We start from the raw sequence: 24,569 nt of genomic DNA on the forward strand, positions 1-24,569 counted from the left end.
GGAGGGCACGTTCTGCATGGAGCACTGGGTGTTATGCACAAACAATGAATCATGGAACACTATATCTAAAACTAATGATGTAATGTATGGGGATTAACATAACAAAAAAAAATTTAAAAAAGATATGTAAAATACATGTTATTAATGACACATGAGAGTAATCATCTGGGGTTACAAACACTGAATGTGAAAGGATAAACAGATGGTGAATCTTGAAAAATAGGGGCTACATAATCAAAAAAAAAAATGTAGATGGCACATTGTTTCATGAAAATTAATGTTTGTTTATTGGCAATGATATATCTCTGCAGGGTACAATAAACTTTGTTGTATACTGGGTGGGGACACTTTATTTATTTAAAAGATTTATTTATTTATTTTGGGGGGTGCAGAGGGAGAGGGGCAGCTGACTCTTGGTTGAGCACAGAGCCTGAGGTGGGGCTCTATCTCACAACCCTGAGATCATGACCTGAGCCAAAACCAAGAGTCGGAAAATTAACCTACTGAGCCCCCCAGGTGCCTCGAGACATTTTTAGAGGCACATTTTGATAATCTCTTCTTTTTTTTTAGAAGTAGTCAAGCTGCATGTTATTGTTTCAATCGTTTGTTTCTTCCCAAGATTACTATTGTTAATGTAAGTCTCTAGCCTCTTCAGATTCATATAATCTATAGGTTGCCCACTATTTTCACTCGGATGTCTCTTAGACATTCTAAATTAACATATCCTTCTCAAAAGATACATCTTTGGGGTTATACTTTCTGGTTTTCTAACCCCCGGAAACATGATGAAGTGGAATGTCATCCTTGTTACCAGGCAATAGTGCTCATGGATAAAAAATGACCCTGATAAATAAATTATGTCTTCTCTAGGAACTCTGTGAATGAGCTGTATATACTTGGTTGGAAGGCATAGTTTTGGACTTTCCTGGTATGTTAATTCTTATAACTAAACATGTCTGTTGGAGACCTTGGTAGCAATGTCCATAGATTGTTTTAAGAGATACTGACTCATATGGGGCTTGTAGCTGTCTTCTAAGCCAAGATGGGCCTCACGGTCACCTGCGAGGATCTTGTCTACTTGCACATGAGCTGGGACTTGGGTTGAGGGAAGAGACTAAGCTCTTTTATTGCTGTTAGAACTTTTCTTGTGAAAGAGAAACTTTTGACATTGTTTTATGCTGTGTTTCTATCCTTTATATTATAAATGAATCTGATGCCCCTTATGGTCCAAGGTAGTTTTAAGAGTCCAAGTGTCCAGGTGGAAATAAGACTTTCTTTAGCTATTGCAAAGTCCAGATCTGAGCTCCTCCTTTTCGCCCCTAACTTTTTCCACCAGTAGCCTTTCCCATTTTCGTTGTTGACAACTGCATCCTTTCATTCACTTAATCAAAATGTTGGAGTCATTCTTGATTCTTCTTTTTCATCTTATATGCTACATCCAGTCCATCAGGGAATCTTGTTATTATCCTTTCAAAATACATACAGTGTTTTGTCACTTTTTAGAGCTTCCACACTTACCATCCTGGTTTGAGTCACCATTATCTCTTGACTGGTTTAAACCATGCTAAATAGATCATATCTTCTGCCCTTGCCCACCACAGCCTATTCTCAACATACCTAACCCTTTAATTCATAGGTCATCTCACTTCACAGCCTTAAATTGGCTAATAGATGTCTTATCCCAAACCTTTTCTTTTTTTTTTTTGTGGTAGCAAATTTATTTCTGAGGTAGGCATTTCTCCCAAAATTTTGGGTGTTTTAGGGTATTTTCTAAGCACATATTTGTTGCTATATGTGGAATACTAATAAACTTTGTTTACTTGATAAAAATATACCTCACCCAGATAGCTTTGGAGGATGCCTTGATGCAAATTAGGTTTTCTGGACTTTTTTAACACTCCCTGCTTTTACCCTTTGTGATTATACCTTTTTGTACTTAATGTCTGTCTATAGAAATAGTGATTTCAGTCAGTTTTTCTTCATCCCCGCAAACATGGCCAGGCTTCACTTAGTTTTTGTGACTTGTGTATGCTGGGATGAAAGTAGCACACTGTTTTACATGGTCAACAATGAGGATTAAATAAAAGTACGTTATTTACTCTGAAATAATGTGTTTTTTTTTTATTTGCCTGAGCTTTGCACTGCTCCCTGTGAAATAGCAAATATTAACTATTTCTTCCTGTAAATAGCCTCTAGTGAAGCAAAATTTTTAATCTCTGAAACATAACTCTTTTCATAAACTTGAAAAGATTCATGGAATATTCTCCCAAATGGTATTATGTGATGGAGGTAGGGAAAGAACTGCTATTAGGATGAGGAAAGGTCCACTGTGGTCTTAATCTGTTACTATTTAGCAGGATAATTTAGGCAAACCACTTGGAGTTTTTCATTTTCATTAACTGTAAAATGTAAACTTTCTTCTGTATGCTGTCTTGGTTATAGGCATTGGGATGTTGTAACAAGGTGGGAATTTTGGCACACTTTCTTCAAACAGGCCTTAAAGATGGGCAGTTATTTTCTTGTTGAATTTGTCTGTGTTGAAAGGACGAACCATGAGAGACTATGGACTCTGAGAAACAAACAGGGTTTTAGAGGCGAGGGGGGTGGGGGATGGGTTAGCCTGGTGATGGGTATTAAAGAGGGCACGTACTGCATGGAGCACTGGGTTTTATGCACAAACAGTGGAACACTACATCAAAAACTAATGATGTATGGTGATTAACATAACATAATAAAAAAAAAAAAAGAAAGGTGGGAACTGGTCCTTGCAGACTATATATACAAATACGTATTTTCATATTAGAATGTATATTTATCAATATATTGAGAGCAGATTCATCTCTCAGAGAAAGACTAAGCTTACTTAAACATAGAACCAGAATGTCAATTTATTAATTTACAATGAGAAACTTCTCTGCCAGAGAATGGGTTCTCTGCTTATAGCAGAAGAAATGGTTAACCACATTACAATCAAAAGGTGTGTGGTGAACATGGAATTAGAATAAAGGGAGTTAAATAAATTGAGTTTAATGACTTACAGTGAAATAGCATGTTTCTTTCACGTTATAGAAATGGATTTGCCAAGAGGAGTGGAATAATTTAAAATGTTGGCTTACATGTCCTTTTCCCTGGATAATACTTAGATGAACTCTGCCAGAATTTGTCTGCCTATCTTTCCTTTTATTTAAGCTTCTCTGGCTGATCAGCCAGTCTTCTTTCTGGTTGTTTGTATTATTTATTTAAATATATTACTGGATGAATTAAAATTTTATATTTCAGTCTTTCTGCCTTTGGAATGGTTCTCTTTTACTTAGGAGACTTTGTATGTCTATATATTTTGATCACTTAAGTGATGATTCTTCTTGGTAACTTTAGTTTTTAAAGCAATTCCCCAGTCATTATCTTATTTGATTATCATACTTTTTTTTTTTTTGGAGGAACATAGTGTTGTTTGTTCATTTTCTAAATAAGGAAATCAAGGCCCAATGGTATGAGCTCTTAAGAGTAGAACTGGGATGTGAATGTAGTTCTTAAAGCTCAATTTTTCTTTGCGATTCCATGCTTTCTCTTGAGTGGCTTGAGTTTCCTTAAAGGAAACACTGAGAGGAATAAATATATATTCAAAGTATTGTGCACGTATTATCTCAAAGGTTTTTTTCCTTTTCTAAATTGTATTAGACAATAAAATATTTCTAGTTATATAGAAAATAAAATAAAGCTTTTCTTTTTCTAAATTATACCTTTCGTAGACAATAAAATAAGCTTTTATCAAGTCAATGTAAGACAATTGTGTTTTATTTTTTGTTAATTATAGATGTAAGATCACATTGCAGTTAACTGTCACTATTTTTGGTGAGTTAAATACTGCATTTTTTTTTTTTTTTTTTTTAGGGGGTTTGTGCAGAGGGAAGGGAAAGAGAGAATCTTTATCAGACTCCATACCCAGCATGGAGCCTGACGCTGGGCTTGATCTCACAGCCCTGAGATCATGACCTGAGCTGAAATCAAGAGTCAGACGCTTAATCAACTGAGCTACTCAGGCCCAAATACTGAATATTCTAAATCTTAGATTGATATTTCCCTTAAATGAACAATTTGTAAGGCTTCACACCAATTTCATGAGTTTTTTTTAAGTATGTGGTTTTTCAGCATTTGTATTTCTTATTAAAATTTTCATTTTTTGTTTAAGTCTTTTATGCTTACTAATAGGTATACTTTGGCACTTCATTGGATTCTTTGTGACACATTCCTTAGGTGAAGGCATATCCCTCTTTTTTATTTTAACTTTGAGATGTAAACCGTTTTTACTTTATTTCAGCTTTATGGTTCATCAATTTTAATGAATATAATAATAATCTTTAAACTACATATTTTTTTCTGGATTTAGGTATATACAATTTCTTGGAGGAAAATCTGAGAATTTAGGTGTCTAATAGCTGCTATTGCATTTAACTTGTTGGAAAAGGGGATATAATGACATCTGGCAGAGTAAGAGGTTTATATGTAGTAGGCTCAAATTTTGCTTTTGAGTCCCCACTTTGGGTTGATGGTATATGGCTTTAGTTATCTAGCTTTAAGAGTATGTTGGCATGCTAAGTTTTTTTTTTTTTTTTTTTTTTTTTTTAAGAATAGTATTTTCATCAGTTGATAAAAAAGTAGGCTGCTTGCTGTTGTTGGAAACTGTTACGACTATAAAGTTTATAAAAGCCACATACATGTTTTATATACATAGCCATGTAGATGTTGGCTAACTTTGATGGGACCACTTATATATAGCATGCTATTTGGGTAGTATAGGTGCTTTAGACCTAAATGTGGACAAAATACCCCAGAATTCTAAAGGAAACAGTTCCATTTGTATACAATGATACTCATTTTGTGAAAACTCTGAAGTTATTATGGGGCTGTTTACTTCAGTTTAGGAGGCTGAGTTAGCTTCTGGCAAATGGGAATTATGTTTGTGATCTACTGATACCTGTCAATATGTTGCTGTGAAACTTTGTTGATATTTCTGTTTTATGATTTAGAAAACAGGAAAAGAAAAATATATTAATTTTAAGACATGATGATTAAGTCAAAAAAGTATTAACATACATTATAAAAAGATTTATAACGAGCATCATGGGCATATAGGAAGAAAATAGTGAGGATCGTAGCTCTTTCAGAGAATAAGAGAGGAAATCTGCAGTTGAAGAAAAAAAAGTACACAGAAGAAAGAGAGAATCGAAAATAATCTCCATAGCTTAAAGAGAATGGAAATTGTGGCAAGCTTTACATTGAAAGCTTAAAGAAAGAGAAAGAAGAAATAATTGTGACATGCATTTCGCTAATATTCCCATACTCTAACTACATTTCCTTTGCCATTTGATTAACTAGACAGGCGGATGTGAACTTTAAACTAGTTTGTTTTACTTCATTAGTTTTGTTTTCTCTTGGGAGTAGAATATGACTAAGAATTTGAGAACTGCTGGTTTTATTTTATTCTTTTAATTGGCGTTGTTAAATTACTGTATATGTGCTAGTCAGGCATGTTTTTCTTTCTTTTTGGGCTTTTAGTAACAGAACAGTGACTTCTGCTGTTGGTATCATTTAAATATACACTTCATTGAGAACATTAGTTTTATAAAATTCTTAAGTTTTCATCTCCCTTTTTAACTTTATGTTTTTACTATTAGATGGTCTGTATTTTGTTCCTTGTCTTGTATTTCTCATTGTTGGTTTACATCCTAAACACACACAAACACACACACAAATATGATTTTATTTTTTATTATTAATTTTTAATCATTGTGGAAAGAAGAGTGTGAGCTTTGGAGTCAGACAGACATGTATTCTGATCTAGCTGTGAGATCTTGGACATAAGAGATAAACCTTGAATCTTAGATTCTTCATCGATAAATGGTAGTTTTGGTAAGGATAAACTGGTTGACACACACAAGATATTTTTATAATGTCTGGTGCAAGCTCTATACTCAGTCAGTGGTGGTTCTCTCCCCTTGCTTCATTTCACTTAGCTTAACAGAAATTTGAGCTGTTCTGTTTGGTTATATAGGGAGAAAAGGGTTTTCAAATAACACTATGCATTTTGAACACAGAGCAGAGGTTTCAGGGTTATCTGATTCTAGCCCTGTTTACTGACCTTCAGCTATTTTACATTTTACAGCTCTTTATGTGTTGTAGGTAACTGATGGATATGTAAATTCTGTGATGTCTAGTAGAATTTTGACTGACTTCCTGCTCTCCTTTGGGAAAAAAACCAAAGCACTTCCATTGCAATTCATTTTAACATTCCTTACTCAGCATAAATTTGTGCTATTTTGACTTTTCCTTCGACTGATTATAACATTTGCCTGGTTCTCCTATTGTATGAATAGAATAAAATCTTTCCCATGTATTCCCTTTATATCTCTATGAGAGTCAAATTTTACCCTTAATTGGGGTAGTACCTTTTATGTTATACTTAAAATATTTAACACTTAAAATATTTCCAAGAAATGTTTAACTAAGTGCTCTAGAGTAAATTGGTTTATTAAGCACCATTTATGTGTAGCACACTAGTATTTTACTTTAATCATTTGATATTTGGGATGCTCCCTAGTGAGACTAACTCTGCAGACAATGGGAGGTCTTTCCATAATAGCTAACCACTAAGTACTCTAGATAAGGATTTATTTATTTATTTTCTATTATTTTAATACTAATGTGATAGTCTCAGGGTAAATTTTCTAATGTAAAAGATTGCAGATCTTTCACTGTCTTGATTATAATGGTAACTCTACAATTATATTTTGAGTAAGTGAATTAGGTGAATCAAGGAGTCCCAAAAAGAGCACAAGCACTTTTTTTCCCTTAAGTATCTCATCATTTTCTAATGGAGTTTAAAAAGTTGTGTATGTATAGGTATAATTGGCATTTAACATTATGTTTGTTTCAGGTGTTCAACATAATAATTTGATATTTATATACAAGCACACCTTGGAGATTAGTGGGTTCAGTTCCAGACCACAGTAAAGTGGATATTGCAATAAAGAGAGTCAAATGAATTTTTTGGTTTGCCAGTGCATATAAAAGTTATGTTTATACTGTACTGTACTCTGTTAAGTGTACATTTGCATTGTGCCAAAAAAATGTACATACTTTAATTAAGAAATCTTTATTGCTAAAATTGCTGACCATCATTTGAGCTTTCAGCTCGTCATATGTCATCATTTTGCTAGTAAAGGGTTTTGCCTCAGTGTTCACGGCTGATCACTGATCAGGGTGTTAGTTGCTGAAGGTTGGGATGGCTGTGGCAATTTCTTAAAATAATATAACAAAGTTTGCTGCATCAATTGATTCTTCATTTCATGAACCAATTCTTTGTAGCATGTGATGCTGTTTGATAGCATTTTACCTAAAGAACTTTTTTCAGATTTGGAGTCAATCCTTTCAGACCCTACCCCTGCTTTATCAGCTAAATTGATGTAATATGCTAAATCCTTTCTTGTCATTTCAACAATTTTCACAGTATTTCACCAGGAGTAAATTCCATCTCAAAAAAACATTTCCTGTGCTCATCAATAAGAAACAACTCCTCATTCATTCAAGTTTAATCATGAGATTGGAGCAATTCAGTCACAACTTCAGGCTCCACTTCTAGTGCTAGTTCTCTTACTATTCCCACCAGGCCTGCAGTTACTTCCTCCACTGAAATCTTGAACCCCTCAAAGTCATCCATGAGGGTTAGAATCAATTTTGTCCACACTCTTATGTTAATATTCTGACCTCTTCCCATGAATCACAAATATTTTTAATGGCATTTAGAATGGTGAGTCCTTTCCACAAGGTTTTCAATTAGCTCTGCCCAGATCCATCAGAGGAATCACTACCCATGGCAGCTATAGTCTTATGCAATGTATTTCTTAAATAATAAGACTGGGAAGTCAGAATTACTCCTTGATCCATGGGCTGCAGAACGGATGTTGTTGGCAGGCATGAATACAACACGTATCTCATTGTACAAGTCTATCAGAGCTCTTGGCTGACGAGGTCCATTGTCAATGAGCAGTCATATTTGAAAGGAATCTTTTTTTCTGAGCAGTAGGTCTCCACAGTGGGCTCTATTCAGTAAACCATGTAATAAACAGACGTGCTGTCATCTAGGCTTTGTTGTTTCATTGATAGACTAGAGTACTGGGAGAGTAGATTTAGCATAATTCTTAAGGGCCCTAGGATTTTTGGAATGGTAAATGGGCATTGGCTTCAAGTCACCAGCTGCATTAGCCCCGCATAGGAGAGTCAGCCTGTCCTTTGAAGTTTTGAAGCCTGTTATGGACTTTTCTCTAGCTATGAAAGTCCCAGATGGCATCCTCTTTCAATAGAAGGCTGTTTCATCTACAATGAAAATCTGCTGTTTAGTGTAGCCACTTTCATTAATTATCTTACCAAGTCTTCTGGGTAACTTGCTTCAGCTTCTGCATCAACACTTGCAGCTTTACCTTGCACTTTTATGTTATAGAAATGGCTTCTTTCCTGAAGCTTCATGCACCAACCTCTGCTAGCTTCACACTTTTTTCTTCTGCAGCTTTTTAATTCTCTCATCCTTCATAGAATTGAAGAGTTAGGGCCCTACTCTGGATTAGACTGGTTTAAGGGAATGTTTTGATTGGTTTGATCTTCTACCGAGACCACTAAAACTTTTCCCATTTCAGCAGTAAGGCTGTTTTGCTTTCAAAGCACTCATGTGTTCACTGCTGTAACACTTAATTTAAGAAAATTTTTCTTTGCGTTTACAACTTGGTTAATTATTTGGTGCAAGATGCCTCGCTTTCAGACTATCTCAGCTTTTGACATGCCTTCCTGACTAAGCTTAATTTCTTCTAGCTTTCTATTTAAGGTGAGAGATGTGCAACTGTTTCTTTCACTTGAACACCTAGGGGCCATTGTAGGGTTATTAACTGGACTGATTTCAGTATTGTTGTGTCTTAGGGAAGAGGGAGGCCTGAGTAGAGGGAGAGATGGGGGAATGGCCGGTTGGTGAAGCAGTCAGAACATAGAACATTTATCGGTTAAATTTGCTATGTCATATGGGCGTGATTTGTGGTGCCCCAAAACAATTACATTGGGAACACTGCAGATCACTGACCACAGATGACCATAACACATATAATAATGAAAAAGTTTAAACATTGTGAGAATTACTAAAATGTATCACAGAGACATGAAATGAGCAAATGCTGTTGGAAAGCTGCACCCATAGACTTGCTTGATTCAGTGATGCCATGGACCTTTAATTTGTACAAAATGCAGTATCAGCAAAGTGAAATAAAGCAAAGCTCGATAAAATGAGGTATACCTGAATACTGAATATTGCAAAATGATCACCACAGTTCATTTAGTTAACATTCATATATGATTACTTATTTATTTATTTTTTTTACTTATGGTGAATATTTTTTAAGACCTATTAGCAACTTGCAAATGTGCAGTTTGGTTTTATTAGTCACTGTGTTGTACATGGCATCCCTATGACTTACATTTTAGAACTAGAAATTTGTACATTTTCACCTTACCCCCCACCCCTGGCAGCCACCATTTGTTCTCTGTATCTATTAACTTCTTTCTTTTCCTTTTCACATACATGTGAAATCATACGGTGTTGACTGTCTCTGTCTGATTTATTTTACTTAGCATAATGTCCTCAAGATTCACCCATGTTGTCACAAAAGGCAAGATTTCCTTCACTTTTATGGGTGGATAATATTCTCTTATATGTGTACGCACACACACACACACACACACACACACATATCATATTTTCTTTATCCATTCATCCTTTCATCTATTGACAGACACTTAGATTGTTTCCATGTCCTGGCTGTTGTGAATAATGTTGCAGTGAACATGGGGGTGCATATATCTTTTCAGGTTAGTATTTTGTGTTCTTTGGATAAATACCCAGAAGTGGATTTGCTGGATCATGTGGTAGTTCTGTTTTTAATTTTTTTGGGAACCTCCCTACTGTTTTCCATAGTAGGTGTATCAATTTACATTCCTGCTAGCAGTGCCAAGGGTTCCCTTTTGTTCATTCTTGCCAACACTTGTTATTTCTTATCTTTTTGGTAATAGCCATTCTAATATTACTGCTTATTCAAGTTATGAAGTGATATATCACTGTGGTTTTCATTTGTATTTCCCATATGATTAGTAATGTTGAGTACCTTTCATCTGTCTGTTGGGCGGCTGTATATTTCCTTGGGAAAATGTATATTCAGATTCTCTGTCCCTTTTAAAACGGGTTGTTTGATTTTTCCCTGTTCAGTTATATGAGTTCTTTATATTTTTTGGATATTACCCCTTATCAGATACATGATTTGCAAATATTTTCTCCCATTTGGTAGGTTGTCTTGTGATTTTGTTGATGGTTTTCTTTGCTGTACAGAAGCTTTATAGTTTAGTCTCACTTGTTTATTTTTGCTTTTGTTGCCTTTGCTTTTGGTTTCTAAAAGAAACTCTTAAGGACCCAGCTTCCATAGACTGGGGAGCCAAAAACTTCCTCAGCATATCAGTTTAACATATTGCTTTAACTTAAGTCGTGATTTTTTTTTTTTCTTCCTCTTTGGAAATTGTTTAGAATTTGCCTATGTTTGATCACCTTGTGTGAGCCCGAGTTGAAAGAAAAAAAAATCTCAGATAGTAACTTGGCTTAAAGATATATTTATGGTTCTGAGATATTTCTTCCATATTTTTCAAAGTTATTAGAGTCATTAGATAATTGTTTGCATTTTATTAGTGTGTTTCTGTTTTTATTTTTATTTATTTCTTGGATGCTGTGGGATTTTCTTCCTGCAATGATAATGAAGAAGTAGTGGGGATCTAAATAGATTATTTTTTAATATCTCTGTTCAAAAAATTTTATTTATATGTTATGAATTTGTGTTGACCATTCTAGTGATGGATTATGAGGATTCTATCTCTGTATATAAAGATTCTATCTCTGTCTCTTTTATAAATTAAAACACAGTTTTTAGTCATCTGCATAATTCTAAAAATTGCTCATTACAATTTGTGGTATATGGTGTTGCCAAAATAGCTCTTAGGAACACACCACACTATTCCTCAAAGAGGCAAGGAGAGGTGGAGCCTGTATTTATAGGATACTCTGGAGACTAATTAAAAATAACTAAAGTGGTAGAAATGTAATCAATTTTGTAATCTCTCTTTTATTAAGGAAACAACCATTCCTATTCCTTGTGTTCCTGTATCTTAGCCTTTTTATTTATTTATTTATTTTTTATTTTTTTAAAGATTTTATTTATTTATTTGACAGAGAGAGAGGCAGCGCGAGAGGGAACACAAGCAGGGGGAGTGGGAGAGGGAGAAGCAGGCTTCCCGCTGAGCAGGGAGCCTGATGTGGGACTCAATCCCAGTACCCTGGGGTCATGGCCTGAGCTGAAGGCAGACGCTTAATGTCTGAGCCACCCAGGCGCCCCATATCTTAGCCTTTTTAAAGCTATTATATTTTTCTCCTTAAGTCTCTAACCTAGGTATCCTTGGTAATATCTTGCAGTCCATTAAATAATAAATCAAGGGGCATTTCTTGGAGAGAACCTTCTTGGATAGAGGTAATACTTTTTTAAACACTGATTTTAATCCTGTTTTCTGCCTCTTAAAAAAAACCCAACCTATCCACTTATTTTATATTTGCTAACAAACCTTCATATTTAGATGTACCATTTAGATCTTCCTTAATTTTTGCATAATTTTTGTTTTCCATAACTGAGTGATTCGTTTACATGAGTGAAGTTCAGAGTCTCAGCAATGAGCCCTGAACCAGAAGCAGTGGGTTCATACATAGACCTGAAAATAAATTAGGGTATCAGAGGATTTCAGTGAGATGACAATTTGTAAAAGGTAATCACCAGCCTCTGCGAGATGAAAAGATGGTGTAAAGGAGGGGCCTGGGTTGGATAAAAGAATGTCTGAATGAAAATTAAAGTCCAAAAATATTTTTTAAGTTAAAAGTTGTAAAAACGTTTATCATTTTATTGGTGTTTTCCTTTTGAATTATTAAGCATTGGCGGAGATTAACAGGTTTCTTTGGGTGTAGTTAAAAGTGCATGAGTATTTACACCTGTTTCTTGTTTAGACTTTACAAGAGTTATTATGCTTATGTAAACAAAACAGAGTTGACCACAGGCAAAATTACTGGAAAAAAATTGCATACTATTTGGAAACTTGGTCCTCCTTTGCTTATGCAGTGTTCTGACATAGTGGGCTTTTTTGTGTTTTAGATGAGGTCTGTCAATGAAAAATGAATGCCATTGACTTTGCTGATTACCGTTACAAAGTGAAAGATGAAGAACTGCCATTCATTGCACTTTTGATTAGCTTTATACCTATAAAAGAGTGTATGCTGACCTTGTATTCTCTGTTTTAGAAAATCAAGGATTTCACATTTGAAATGAAGCAAATTGTGTCTGTACTCTTGCTTAAGATTTAAAAGCAAGCAAACAAAATACCCAAAGAAACAAAATTTTGTAGATTTCTACTTTAAAAAATTTGGCTGTTGGGTGCACTTGATCTTATAAAGATTTTTGACATGAAGCCTGATACCAGTCAGCTTTTTTTTTTTTTTAAGATTTTATTTATTCATTTGAGAGAGCGAGATAGAGAGCACACAAGCTGGGGGAGAGGCAGAGGGAGAAGCAGGCTCCCTGCGGAGCCAGCCAGGAGCCCAATATGGGGCTTTATCCCAGGACCCAGAGATCATGACTTGAGCTGAAGGCAGATGCCCAACCATCTGAGCCACCCCGGCACCCCCCCAGTCAACTTTTAATAGACCAAAGAATACTGTAGCAGTTTGAAACTTTAAGAGTTATATTTTCTTGTCTAGGTGAGAAGATAATTATATTTTACACATTGGAATTTGTAATTTTCTACTATTAAGCTTAAAAATTCCCATTTGTTAAGCAGGCATATATAAAACGCGTACCATCGTTATTGTTGAATAATAATTTTGGTCTGCATACGTGGATAGTATTTACCAATGTGGCTTTTTTTAGGGTAAATTATTGTTATTGGATAGTCACCTAAAATGTAGGGAAGATGTGTGAATTCTAGCGTAGTGAAAAACTTAGAGGCTTAACTGAAAATATCTAGTTTCCACTTAGAGAATAATACATTTATATGTTCTTTTTTTTTGCACAACACAACTCATTTGTTTTCTCATTTTATTTTTTAAATAGGACATGGATTATGATATATTCAGTAAACATTTATATTATCTAGTTAAACAAATTCCTGAAAATCCCACAAATGCCTCATAGTTGAAAGCACATGTAAATTCTAGGCATTTTAGGTTCAGCTTTCCTTGTTTCTGGAATAAGTATTGAGATTAGCAGGATGCCGGAGAAGCTCATGCCTTCAAATCTTGTGTTTATTGGTGGCTGCTGATTCTTGACATCTTTTCATAAAAGCATAATTTGTTTTAGTAAACTAGTTGGTCCCTCTTTATCTTTAGTTTAAATTAGAGTTTTTTCCTATCTTACTTACCTAGAGCAAGTTTTGATCAGTAGGTTAATATAGCTCATGAGGGTTGAGAAATACAACCAGGAAGGGCATTGAAACAAGAAGTCTTCAGAATTAAATTTTTAGGCATATGTTAATTATTTTTGTTATGTTTGAAAATTACACTCATGAATCTGCCATTTAATTTAAGAACTAGAACATTACCAATTCTAGTACTCTTCTTCTGTCCTATTCATATGCTTTCTTCTAAAGGGAACCACCGTCTTAAATTTTGAGTTATGTTTTCCTCACTTTTGTGAAATACAGTTTTATTGTATATGTGTATATATCTCTAAAGAGTTTTGTTTATTTGCGTTATTTTTTTTTTTTTTTAAGATTTTATTTATTTATTTGAGAGAGAGAGAATGAGAGACAGAGAGCATGAGAGGGAGGAGGGTCAGAGGGAGAAGCAGACTCCCTGCCGAGCAGGGAGCCCGATGCGGGACTCGATCCCGGGACTCCAGGATCATGACCTGAGCCGAAGGCAGTCGCTTAACCAACTGAGCCACCCAGGCGCCCTGTTTATGTGCCTTATAAAAATGGGTTAATACTGTGTGAACTCCCTACGATTTACTTTTTTTTGCCCAAATTTACATTTCTACGAGTCCTCCATTTCGTTGCATGTACCTATAGTTTCTCTATGTTCACTGATGTAAAATATTCCAGTGTATGATTATGCTACAGCTCATTTAGCTGTTCAACTGTTAGTGGGTATTTAGGCTGTTGTCACTTATTTGCCATCATGAACAGTATTGCTAGGAGTATTCCCATACATGTTTTTAGTGATACCGAGTCTTTATTTAGCAACTTTGCATAGACAAGACTTTTGTTTAGACTAGGTATTTTTTTCGCTTAAGAGCAATACTTTGGATCTCTTGTGTATTTTCTATTATATAATTTCTCTTTCCCCCCCTTTTTGCTCTTTTGTCCTTTTTATTTTGACTTACAGAAAAGCTGTAAGAAATGGACAAATGATTCCCATATATCCTTCATCGATTTTCTTTAGATGTTACATGTTACCATATTTGCTTTATATTTATTCTTTTTTCCTTCCTCCTCATTCTCTTATTTTTTTCTTCCTCTTCCTCTTCTCAATATTTATTTAGCATTCTTTTTGTTCCTTACACTGAGGACATATAGTCAAAATACTGTGTCCCAAACTAACTTGGGTTAGTTCTTTTCCCCACCTATCCCTCCCACATTTTATGGTGTGATAAGATTATTCATTTGAAATATGGTTTAGTTCATTTATTACCCTTTATATATTATTTTAGGATTCAGTCCCCTTATTCCCCTGCTTGTTGATTTTATTTTTATTTTATTGCGGATGTGAAACATTAACATGGTTCCAGAAATCAGAACCATATTAAAAAACTACACTCATAGAAAAGATATTTCCACCATTTCTCTCTTCTGTCTTTCCACTTCATGCCACCTGTCTTTCACCCAGTCTCACTGGTTTTGGTTTTCTTCTCCCTGTGTTTATGACAAATGAGCAGGTGCATATGTCTGCGTCTCTTCATATATTTAAGGACTGTTTGTATATTTTCTTTTTGGTGAATTGTCTGTTTACATTTTTGCCCATTATTCTATAGGCTGTTTTTTTCCTAATTTTTTCCTTTTAAGTTTTAAGCATTTTTTATATATTAGAAATATTAACCCTTACCTGTGATACATATTCTACATATTTTTTGGTTTATCAGCTTTTTAAAATTTTATTGAAGATAATTCTGGTACCCAAAAAGTTTGTATATATTCTATAGTCAAATTTGTTAATTTTTTTTTATTGTGTCTGGAATCAAGTTATGGTTAAAAAGCCCTTTCTTACACCCAGGGTAAAGAGGAACTCACTCATAGTTTCTTTTAATACTGATATGGTCTAATTTTTTAAGTATTTGAATCTCTGATCAATTTAGAGTTTATTTTTTTGTCTATAATATGAAGTATGAGTCTAATTTCATCTTTTCCCAAATGGCTATCAGTTGTCCTCACACTGTTTATTAATAAGCCCATCTTTGCCTTAGTGATTTAAAATGCCACTTTTATCATATATCTAAGTTTCATACATACGTGGGTCTATTCTGGACTTTCTGGTATATTCTTCTGGTCCGTTTATTGCTGCACCAAATAAATACACTGTTTTATTTATAAAGGGTTTATCATATGTGCTAATATAATTTAAAATACAGTATGTCTTAATAAGGTCAGTAGTATGTTTGAATATAGTTTAATTTAGTATATTATAATGAGGGGGGTAGTATTCTACTTATACTTTTTCATTTTTAGTATTTTCCTGCCCATATTTGCATTTTTGCTTTTCCATGTGATGTTTAATGTCCATTTGTCTAGTTTGTTTATAAAAAAGCTTATTGATACTTTTATTGGAATTATATTAGGACTAATAAATTAACTAAGGGAGGGTTGACATCTTTATGATGTTTAGTTTCCCTATCCAACTTCAAGAGATCTTTTCCTTTGTCAGGTCTATCCTTGAGTCTTTTAGAAGTGTTTTAAATGTTTTTGTCATATTTCCTCTTAAATTTGTAACTATTTTATCATTGTTGCTATGGAAAATAGTATTCTTCTGTACCATTATATACTCTAAATGGTTAATTGTTTTTACAAGTAAATGCTATTTTCTGTATGCTGTGTTTAAGTTTATATCCTGCTACTTTACTGAATGTATGTATTGTTCTAGTTAGTAGGGACATGAAATAGTTTTCCTCCTTTTCCTATTTTTATGCTTCTATTTAATTTCTCTTGTCTTAACACCTTGGCTCATGCCTTTAGTGGAATGTTCAGTGGCATGGAGATAGTAGTCATCCTTGTTTTGCTCCTATTCATATAGGAAACAACTTTAGTTGTTTAGCTGCCTTTAGGACTAAGGCCTATATATCATGTTAAGAAAGTGTCCATCAATTCCTGTTTTCTTGAGTGTTTTTTACAGATGTGGGTATTCAGTTTTTGTCAGAAGCACTTGCAGAGTCTTGGAAATAATCATATAATTTTTCTCTTCCAATATATTAATATGGAAATTTTTGTTAATGAATTCCTTTATAGTGAACCAGCCTTGCATTACTAGAACAAATCTGACTTGTTCATTGCATGTCATTCTCTCAGTATGGTAGTGGATTTTTTTTACTAATATTTTATTTACAACTTTGTCATTATTTATAAGTGATACTCTAAAAATCTCTAATGATTCTTTTTGTACTGTCTTTATCAAGCTTAGCTATCAGTGTTGTGTTAATGTTATGTAATGCTAATGACATTTTGACATTTTCCTTTACTTTCAATGTTCAGCAACAATTTTAGAGCATTGGATTATCCATTCTTTGAGTTTTTGGTAGAAATTTTCTTGAGTGCTTTACCTGTGGGGTAGGTGCCTAACTTTTTTCCCAAAGCCAGTTGTTCTATTTTTGAGTGTTTTTGTTTTGTTTTGTTTTGTTTTAGCTCTAATCAGAACAACTTATATAAGCTGTATTTCTGTGGAAAATTGCTTATTTTATCTAGATTTTTCAAATTTACTTAGAAGTCTACAAAGGAGTTTTATTACTAAAAAATTGTTTTGTTTTATTTTCTCCTTGTCATTTAATTTGTGTATTTGTACTTCCCCTTTTTTATTTTTAATTAATTAAGTACTATTTTTATTCTTTTTAGAAATTCAGGATTTTTTTTTTAGAAATTAGATAGATTAATTAGATTTACTTTTCTTCTTAATCTACTTCTGTCTGCATTATCTTTGTTTTCTTTATTGTGCTTTTTAAATTTTCTTTACTGTTTCTTTTTAGTTTATGACCTGGGAATTTAATTCATTGATTTTTAAAAAATGGATTGAAGTGTTCAAGACTATAGATTTTTTCCTAGTCATTGCTTTATTTGTATCCCATTATTATATATAATGTTTTAATTATAGTTATTTCTTAGAAATTCTGTCATATGTTGATAGTGGGACATTTAAATTATATTATGGTTGGGTGGTAATGGAGCAGGTGAAAAGATTCCTGGATAAGCTTGTTTTGAATGTTGACAAATGATAATTTCAGTGGCAACTTCCATTTACTGAATATTTACCATGTACCTATCTGGTACAATGAAGTGATTATATACATCATCTGAGTTAAGCTGTATAGCTTTGTTCTGAGCTACACATTATTTCCCCATTTTCAGAAGAAGAAACAATGGCTTAGAGGGGTTTATGTAATTTGCCCAAGTCTGCATGATGAGTAAATTGTTATTGTTTAAATTTGAATCCATTTTTGACTCCACACCTATGACTTTTACTTAGGCAGTATATTGTGAGGTCATAGAGGTACTGAACTGTATGGCATAATTAGAACTGTTAGTAGCACAGTGTGACTGGAGTGAGGTTGGCACTTAATTTCTGGCTTGGCAAATAGTTCTTTGGGGTACTATTAACTAAGATGGAAAACATGAAGCAAAGCAGCTTTATGTAAGATAATGGGTAAGTTTGACATACCTGCTAGACAGCTTAAATGGAACTGTCTGGTAGTTAAAGTTGACCATATGGATCTGGAGGTCTGCACGTGGTTGGTGCTTAGAGATGTGAATTTAGGTGTCATTAGCTTACAGGTCATAATCTAAATAATGGATTTTCCAAGTGGTAATAATGTGGATATTGGGAAGTGGACATTGGGAACAATGAAACTTAAGATTGAGTGGAGAAAGAATCTGAAAAGAAAACAAGGACAAAATAGTCAAACTATTAGGAGGAAATCTAGGAGATAATGGTATTGCAAGTGCCAAAGGAGGAGGTTCAGGAACAAGGAGGGGCACTAGTAGCAAGTGCTCCTGAGAACTAAAGAAAGAATGATCAAGTAAGACGTGTTCATTTGATTAATAGTAACTGAAAGGAAAATTAATATCTTAAATGAGGGGTCCACTGGAGTGATGAGGGGTAGGAGAGGAAGAAAAAAAATGGAAACAAATCATTTGGAGACAAGAAATTTGGTTATAAAGGGAAAGTGTGATAGGGTGGCAGTAGCTGGTGGAAATATGAGGTTGCGGTCCCAAGTGTGAGGTCCCCCTTTTCCTACTTTCCTCCCTCAACCTCTCCCTTCCTCTTTCCTTATGTATCGCTTTCCTTTCTTTCCTCCTACATCCCCTCCCTTCCATTATTCTACCTACTTTTCCTTCTGATGTACTTGACCATTTAATGTTATAGGATGAGAATTTAACTTGGGACAATATGATGTCTTAGATTATGGCTATAAATATGAGTGACATATAAAGAGATTTAAAAATGTTCAGGTATTAGATCAGAATGATATTTTTAAAAAGATTTTTATTTATTTATTAGAGAGAGAGAGAGAGAGAGCATACAAGCAAGGAGAGGGGCAGAGGGAAAGGGAGAAGCATCCCCGCTGAGCAGGGAGCCTGCCGTGGGGCTGGATCCCAGCATGCTGTGGGACCATGACCCGAGCCAAAGGCAGATGCTCAACTGACTGAGCCACCCAGGCACCCCAGGTCAGAATGGTATTTTTAAGAGTTTCTTGAACCCAGGATCATAGTCACACATACCCTTTATGCCCAGAAATAAACATAATTGTCCAACAAATTTTAATGATCTTTGAAGTAATAATGAAAATGATATCAGCACAGTGCTAAATGTTTTACATATTTTAGTCAATTTAAGTCTCATCAGCAACTCTATGCCAATTTTACAGGCAAGGAAACTAAGGGAAGTTAAACTTGCCGATCGTTTTACACCTGGTATGACGCTATGGGTCTAGAGTCTATGCTGTTAATTACAAGGCTGTATTCCCTCTTACTGTATAATAGTACTATTTTCATGCCTTTAAAAGTTCATTAGGAATATTTTTATTATAAATTATAATTCAGAATTAGAAGTAGACTATTTTGACATTTTAAAGAAATATGTTAGCATACAGAATAGTGAAGATTAGAAAAAAATTATTTCTGGGAAAGATATATCAAGTACAAACATGAATTGAAATTCCAGTTTTCTGTATTTTAGTTAAAATAGTGAAATGCCTGTGGAACAAGGTAGAATACCTTATCCAGTATGGCACATAGTATCTTAAAAACTCAGTATTGCAACATAATAATAGTGTATGTGAGATAATTGAATGATCCCATAGGGTGCCAATCAGAAATTGATATATTCCTTAGTTTTTAAATACCTAATGACCTTATAAATGTCTTTCTTTAGGGAAAAATGCAATTTCCATTGTGAGCTGCCTTCCAGAATTTGTGGTAGAACTTCGCTGACGTTGCTACTGATGCCAATGTGGAATAAAGGTCTTTATAATTTAGAAAGCCAAAACATAGAAATAGATTACTGCTAAAAATGATTTACTCTTCTTAAACTTTAAAACACATAATTCAAATATATTTGAATTTTTAGAAAGAAATTTGAGAATATAGTAATAATACGTATAATCTTTTTATTTTGCCCTTATCGGTATTTTTGTCTTACTTCATCTTAGCAGTCAGCTTTCTTTTCATGACCTTTGTATTTGAACCTAATCACAATCTAATAATAATTTGTTGTCAAACTAATTATAGGATTCTATTTCAACATTACTTTCTTGTAGAAACAATTCAGCAAACTAAAATTGATCTTAACATGAAAATTCTTTTGCTTGTTACAAAAGAAGAAGTTAACGCAGAGGCACTTGGATTAGCTATTTTATTTTTTTAAAGATTTTATTTATTTGAGAGAGAGAGAGCATGTGCGGTGGGGGCATAGGGGCAGAGGGAGAGGGAAAGAGAGACTCTCAAGCAGACTTCCTGTGGATCGTTGAACTGGATGTGGGGCTTGATCTCATGACCCTGAGATCATGATCTTAGCTGAAATCAAGAGTCAGACGCTTAACAAACTGAGCCACCCAGGCGCCCTGGATTAGCTGTTTTAAAGTAGTTATTCTTCCTCTTAACTCAGTTTATTGTAATACATATTTCATTGAGTTGACTTGCCTCTGGGTCATAAGGTACATCTGTCTTGTTCACTGTCTCTTCTCCATGCTTAGTGCCTGTGGCGGGCATTGGTAGGCATGCTAGTGCTTTTCTTAACTGAATAAATGGATAATATATTTGAATGCTTTCTCTCAGTTGGAAATGCACTACTTATGGTAATGTGTTATTATGTAAACACTAAGACATTAGTAAACTGTTTTGTTGTCTGGGTCTCATGTGGAAATGTCATGATAAATTTAGAAATACTAGTTTTAGATTTTAGATAATGGTCCCCGAGGAATAGTCATAGAATCTTCATTTTGTTTCATTGCTTTTACTTCCCTTACCCTTTTCTCTTCCCTTTCCTCTACTCTCTTTCTTCCTTTCAACCTATTCTTGACTTTCTCTTGGATAATCCTTCATTTATTTATTTTTTCTTTAGTATCTGGAGTCCATCTTTCTCCAGCTTCTCCTGAGATTGTACTGGACCATGACCATGCTACTTCAGTTGGCAGCCTCTCTTCTGAACCCATCATTTCATCACCAGAAAATACACACACAGACAGCAGCATTGTCAGTCAAACTGTTCCTAAAGCACAGGTAAAGACAAGTGTATTTTTATAAGAAGTTTACAGACTTAAAAAATTAGAGGTTTAAATAAAGCTTTTCGGTTTGTTTTTTTTTTTTTTTTTTACTTATTTTTATGAAAGAAGTATTTTTGTAGATATTTTAACTTTGAGGCTAATATCTGGAATTCAAAAGACTGAATAATATGTTTGTTTTGTGGCATAATTGCAAAGTTTTTAAGTAGCCGTAGTTACCAAAATACAGTTTAAGTGTATCATTTATTAAAATTGTCTTAGCTTTGCGTTTCAAATCTTCAAAACTTCAAAAGAAAAAATAATTACAAAAAAATAATTATTTCTCTTTTCAGGGAAGCTTAACCTGTTTTTTTAGGTATTAGAGTGTTCATTTTAATTTTAGAGTAAAAGCCAAAAAGATAGCAGTCATTGGGTTTATTCATTCAAATATTTATTGATCCAGGCATTGGGCTAGATGCTGCAATTAGTCCAGATTTCCAAAGTACAGTACACAAATCTTGAGTCACCTGTTATCTTTACTAGAGAGTGATTGATGATCAATTAGTGGTTATTAATAAATTTCAAATTCTGATTTATAATTTAAAAACAGAAATTCTTGATGTTTGTATAAATTTAAGGACTGGTGAATATCAGATGTGTCTATACTTAATTATATGCTTTCAAGCATAAGAAAATGTTTTAAGTTTTTTAGTGCTTTGCTTGCAAAATAATAAATGCTTTAGACTCTAAAGTTTAGAGGGAATTTTGTTTCTTAGCTGCAAAAATCAGGTTGTTGTAACAGTTTGAGGTCTTCTGTTGATTTACTTAAAGGGTGAAATAATTTCAGAACCTTTGCTACAACTTAATTTCCAAATGTGGTTTCTGGTGCCCTTTGGATGTTTTCATTATTGGTACAGTGTAAACTTTCCCCTCTTGTGTATTTTTTTTTTTTAATGTGGTTTAGATTCAGCAATCAACACACACTCATCTGGATATCTCACTTTTTCCATTGGGTTTAAATGATGAGAAAAGTAATGGAACAATTGCTCTTGGGGATGATTCTGAGGATCCTGGAGCCAATGTATCAAACATACAGCTTCAGCAGAAAATTTCAAGTCTGGAGATTAAGCTCAAAGTTTCTGAAGAAGAAAAACAGAGAATTAAAAAGGTATATTTACATTTGCCTAAAAAAATAAATGTTTGAATTGCATAGACTCGAAATTTGATATAATCCTAATCTCTGATTAAAAACTCATGAGTGGAAGAAGATGCTGTCTTCCCTTGGCTATAGATTTAAATTAGTTTTGTGAATTTATCATTTAGAAAAGTCTTTGATAAGCAATGGCTAGTCTTAGATACTTACTTTTAAAGATGAACATCTCCTACCAAATTTTTTCCTCTAATGCTTTTCTTCTGATTTATTTTTATTTACTTTGAAAACAGGTAGTGCTGTATTTCTTATACTGTAACATTGACTTGTCCCTATGGGAAGTTAGGCAGCATGGGTTATTTGACAAGAGTACTTAGATATATAGCTGTTTTGGTAAATTATTTATTTATGTTCTCATTTCTCTTTCCTATAAATATATCTATAAAAAGACCTTTGCAAATTTATAGAAAGTATATATAGATATGTAGAGATTGTGCTGATTACAGTTAGTTTAGATGCTATTCATTTATTAGTGTGAATAATTTTAGTGTTATATCAATGTTAATATAGGTCTGGAAATGAGAGTGGGCCATACAATCTGTAATAATGTTGAGCTTTAAACCATACTTCCTGTAAGTGCTTTCCTTACCAAATATTTTCTGGTGTGTTCATTGAAAAAACTGAATATATTGTATGCCATCAAATATTATAAAATTTATGCTTGGATTTTTCTTTTAGGATGTGGAATCATTGATGGAAAAGCATAGTGTCTTAGAAAAAGATTTCCTTAAAGAAAAAGAGCAAGAGGCCATTTCTTTTCAAGAGAGATACAAAGAACTTCAGGTAAACCCTGTGAATTTAAAATTTAATATGCAGGCCTTTTGCAAGAAGCATGTAATATAATTTCAAAAAGTGTTTAATAAATACTCAATGAAGGATCAGATGCTTGCTTCAATATGTAAAATATTGACCAACAATGGATGAAATTAATGATAAATGCCATTTTGAAAAGTATGAATTTGTGAGAAGCAATGAGGGTTAGTTGAGACTCAATTTGATGAAAGATATTGCTTCTGATGGATAAAACTTAGAAATCGATATTCTGATTTTTCTTACTGTGATTACATTTGAAGAGTTTGGAATCCTGTAACTTCCAAAGTGAGGTATTTAACCTTTTTCATAAATTGTAATCAATGTCTCCTCTTCTTCTCCCCAAATTTCCTTAATAAACTTGTTTCTTCTGCAGTCTTTACCATCTCAATAAATGGCAGCTCTGTATTTCCAGTTGCTAAGGCTGATACCCACATTTACCCCATGTCTGTTCCTTTATCATAGCTTGTTGGCTCTACCTTCAAAATGTCCAGGTTTTGATTGTCCTTAGGGTCCCTGCTACCCCCCTATACTAAGCCATCCTTATTTCTGCCTTGGAATACTAAAGGATCTTCTAACTAATCTTTTTGCTTCTGTCATTGCCCACTTACAGACCATTTTCCACATTGCAGCCACTGTAATCTGTCCAGTACTTAATAAAGCTGATCGTGTCCTTTCTCTGCTCTGAAACCTTCATGGCTTCTTATCTCACCCAAATTAAAAGCCAAGTAAGTCCTTAAAATGGTTTGCAAGGCACTCCATTCTCTTTTATCCCCTCTCCCCATCTTTTCCCTGACTCTCTCTCCTCAGTCATTGTGCCTTATCCCTATGTCTGGAACACTCTTCCCTCAGTTTTCTGCATGGTTTTCTTTTTTATATCATTCAGATCCCTGTGCAAATATCACCTTATCAGAGAAGACCTTTCCAGACAATGCTGACATCCCTGTCAACCTTCCCAAATTCTGTTTTGTTTTTCTCCACAGCACTTTTTACATCTGACAAACTATATATTTACTTGTTTATTTGCCTAGACCGTTTTAATGGTCTCCTAAGTGGTCTTCTAGCCTTTACCCTTGTTCTTCTCCCTAATGAGTTTTTATTTCAGCAGGTAATGTTTTTAAAAATGTAAATCAAATCATTTCCCGACCTCAATTCTCAGTCTCCTTCCAATGTAAATCTTCTGGCTTCTCCAATTTTTCCAGCTATTTACTTACACCAAACTTCTTACTTAATAAGGTTCAGGTGAATGTGTGAGTCTGTGTTGGGGAGGGCATTTCTTGGCTGTCGGAGTGGTGAGTGGAGGGAAATATTTTGTGATTCATTCACAGTGTCTCTGACTGGAATGCTCTTCTATCTGCAAAGCTTTTTCGAAAAAAAAAAGAAAAAAGAGAAACTTGAAAATAAGGGAGAGGGTGAGCTGTGTTCTTTCAGTGTCTTACGGGGATATTGTTTAATAGACTTTGGATTATTTAGGAGAATGT

The 24,569-nt window shown here is 34.0% G+C and overlaps 1 protein-coding gene across 10 annotated transcripts in view; it reads left to right on the forward strand.

Moving 5' to 3' along the window:
- Positions 1-24,569, forward strand: part of CCDC91 (coiled-coil domain containing 91) — a 367,847-nt gene that overhangs the window by 100,091 nt on the left and 243,187 nt on the right. For 8 of the 10 annotated variants that reach the window (XM_032432737.1, XM_032432742.1, XM_032432740.1 and 5 more), the window contains exons 4-6: positions 20,930-21,087; positions 22,033-22,236; positions 22,957-23,061. In XM_032432737.1, the coding sequence (XP_032288628.1) occupies positions 20,930-21,087; positions 22,033-22,236; positions 22,957-23,061 (467 nt within the window). Of the gene's footprint in view, positions 1-19,741; positions 19,831-20,929; positions 21,088-22,032; positions 22,237-22,956; positions 23,062-24,569 lie in introns of those variants that run through there. The other 2 variants (XM_032432741.1, XM_032432743.1) reach the window with 1 other exon arrangement.

Source organism: Phoca vitulina, unplaced genomic scaffold (assembly GCF_004348235.1).
Source record: "Phoca vitulina isolate PV1807 unplaced genomic scaffold, GSC_HSeal_1.0 scaffold49, whole genome shotgun sequence".
Taxonomy (NCBI): domain Eukaryota; kingdom Metazoa; phylum Chordata; class Mammalia; order Carnivora; family Phocidae; genus Phoca; species Phoca vitulina.